Raw genomic sequence first — 3,143 nt, 5'->3', positions numbered from 1 at the left:
GCAGCAGCAGCAGCCTTGGATTCCCCATGGAGGAAGGGAAAGGGGACATGCACGATGAAAACTTGAAGGGAAAAAGTAGTCAGAAAAGCAGCATGCTGACAGTGGCGTCTCATAGGATTAACAGCAAGAGGTTACCAGGTGCCAGCCTGTGGGGAGGAGCTATAAGCTCCTTATCCTTCCCAATAAGGAGCTATTGGGAAGAATGATTATGAAGCACAGTGTGTGGGGACATCACATGGAAAAGTAGTTATCACATGTTGGATTGCTCCAGGTACAAAGCTAGGAATGGTGGACTGATATAAGTGCTTCTTCTGGCCTTACCGCACTTCTGGGTTATGCTGACTGACCTGGAATTCACAAATATTTCTGGGAACCAGAGCAGGCTGGTGTCAAAAGCCTGTTTACAATAAACACCTGGTGCTTTCACTTCTAACCTTGCAGTACCAAGTGGGTATTACTAGGTGTCTGGAGGGGACTGTGGGGACTGCATGAAGATTATGACCCATAACGATAGTTGTTACTGCAAACAAATTATATTACTGTTTGTCCTTTTTGCTTTCCTGCAGATTCCTAGATGGCTAATGAATCGAGGCCTTGCCCATGTGGTGTTGGAGACAGGTTTGACTATGAGGGTTGTGGGCAGGAAGTACAAGTTGAGCACATCAAGGCGTATGTTTGCAAAGCACCTGCCAGCACAGACAAAGCTGTGGTTGTGATTCATGATATATTTGGATGGCAACTCCCAAACACCAGATACATGGCTGATATGCTTGCGGCTAATGGATACATGTAAGAAATCTTTTCTTGGCCAAGAAATCCCACTCTTTATGATTTCTAGCCTTACGTTATAACTGTTATTCCCATACATGAGAGGGAACTATTACCAGGGTGGTTTGAGTGATATATTTCCATAATACAAAACCACAAAGGAACTTTACTGTGAAATGTTGCAGAGTACAGCATGCTTCCTTCATACTTTGCTGTTTACAGAGGAAGTGACTGCACACATAGAATGCATAGAATATTGAAAACACGATGCAGTAAAAAGTGATTCTGATAATTTTCCCAGCAATGTGAGATGGCTTTAAAAAAGTGTGTTCTGAAACAGAACTGTGTATTCTGTTCTTAGAAGTCTTTTTAAAATAAACAGTCATTCAAGCTAAATTATATGATGGGATTTTAAAAAATTGTCATCAGCAGAAATATGAATGAATGTCATATATTTTGAATATGATATTGAATATGTACATTGAATATGTGCATATGAATCATTCATATGCACACATGGAGTATTAAATACAATCCCCTTCCCCCCTGCAAATCTTTGACGCTCATTTTCGGTGCCCTACAGCAGGTAAATTCCAAAATGCAGCAACATCTTGCAAAAACTGGATATGCTGCAAGGTACTCTATTTACAGTATACATTACAAACTTTCATATAGGGTTGGGACTGGCCTGCGGTTCCAAAAAGCAAACCTCCACCTAATTCTGTAGTGGTCTAGTTTTGAGACACGGTGCCTTTAATGCTGTCAGCCTATGGAGCATGAGGGAAGTCAGATGTCAGCAGACAGTTGCCATGTGGCTGAGATCTGTTTGTGGAGCTGAAAGGAGCTCTGCGTCTCTGCGAGATAAAGATACCACCTTTCTGAGGATTAGCGTTTTCTGATACACTGGAACTATGAATTGGTCTATAGTCTGCTCCTTGCTACTGCCTGTCCTGAGGAGTTGACATCCCCTATTCTGCTCCATGATTAGAAGTATGTTTGTCTTGTGACCAAATGCAATGATTCTCAGCGTGAGACTGGACGTACACCTTTCATGCTGTGCAGGATACTGGCAAATCGCTAGTATGACAGTGTGCTTCCTTATTACGGTAAGAGTCTGCTCAGTCAAAAGTACCCAGTGGTCTGATGAATTGGTATTTCTCCACACTATCTTACTTCCTGTAATTTTTCCCTGTGATTCATCCTATGTCATACTTCTTTTTGTAATACCTTCTTTCCCTCCACCTGTACTGCTAATACCGCAGTGGTCAAGGCAAGAAGGCTGGTGTTTCTATTGCTATAGGCAGGAGGAGAGCTGAGAGTTTTCAGGCAGCAGTGTCTGAATGAAGAGAGGCTGTGTGTGTCTTCCCTAATTGCTTCAAGATGCTGCTGAACTAGTGCACCAATGTTTATTGAGGGGAAAATAGCTGGACTTTTTCCTAGTGCAGTATGGGATGAGGAGCTATGAGAGCTGTATTTCAGAGACCACATTGAGTCTGATGGCTCATAGTGTCTTACCAGGCTAGTTTGAGTGGGGAAGAACCTGTTCTATGTGGGCTTGGGAGGGTTCACTTTCAAAGCAATACATAGCCTTTCTGACAGGTACTTATCCAAAGGCTGTGCAATTTTGCCCATATCTTTTCAAACACAAGTATGCTGTGGGTGTCACTGTTTTTTTTTCCACAGAAATTATCAAACACAGTAAAAAAAAAATAAAAAAAAAATGCTTGCAACATCCTTTGGTCTGCTTCAGGCCAAACTGATCCAGTCATTTCACCGTGATCATTGAGATACAAACTGTGTGTCTGAGGAGGGAGAGAGCCAAAGGCATTTAATAAGTGAAACGTGATAGCAGTTTCCCAGGGATCCCATTGCTTCCCTGTGGGCTGGGCTTGGGAGAACGCACAGCAGCATCTGGGGTTGACCTAGTGATGGCAGCCTCCAGAGTCCCTGCTTGTTTCTTTCTGCATGAGGAGACTGTATTATCCACTAGCGACTGCACCATCACAACTCTGCTGCTGGTCCTGCAACACATTTCAGCTGAGGTCATCCCGAGCCAGGGTTTGGGCACCCCTGTGATGCAGGAACTCTTCAGTACTGAGTGGACTCCTACTGTACTTCCCTTTTTCCAGTCACCAAATGATGTCCGCGGTAAAACACGCCTCCCTTTCTTCCCACACATTTTCCCTTCACTTGTTCTTTGCTGACCTCAGTCCATCAGGTGTTTGGTTTTTTTTTTCCTAGCTCATAAGTAAGCCTCATGATGTGCTCTGTAGTAAATAATTATTTTCTGTAATTGCCTTTTTTTAAATGGAACCCATTAACGATGGATTTATGTTAAATGATATTCTGTTGTATGCAAAATTGAAAATTGTTGT

At 42.7% G+C, this 3,143-nt stretch overlaps 1 protein-coding gene across 1 annotated transcript in view; it reads left to right on the top strand.

Annotated features, from left to right (window-relative positions):
* The first annotated feature begins 574 nt into the window (after positions 1-574).
* The window catches only part of LOC103917803 (carboxymethylenebutenolidase homolog), an 8,931-nt gene continuing 6,362 nt past the window's right edge, over positions 575-3,143 (top strand). Inside the window, exon 1 of the mRNA XM_009324996.1 lies at positions 575-789. Within this exon, the coding sequence (XP_009323271.1) occupies positions 575-789 (215 nt within the window). The remainder of the gene's footprint in view (positions 790-3,143) is intronic.

This window comes from Pygoscelis adeliae, unplaced genomic scaffold (genome assembly GCF_000699105.1).
Source record: "Pygoscelis adeliae isolate BGI_AS28 unplaced genomic scaffold, ASM69910v1 Scaffold86, whole genome shotgun sequence".
NCBI lineage: Eukaryota > Metazoa > Chordata > Aves > Sphenisciformes > Spheniscidae > Pygoscelis > Pygoscelis adeliae.
This window is presented reverse-complemented; position numbering and strand designations above follow the sequence as displayed.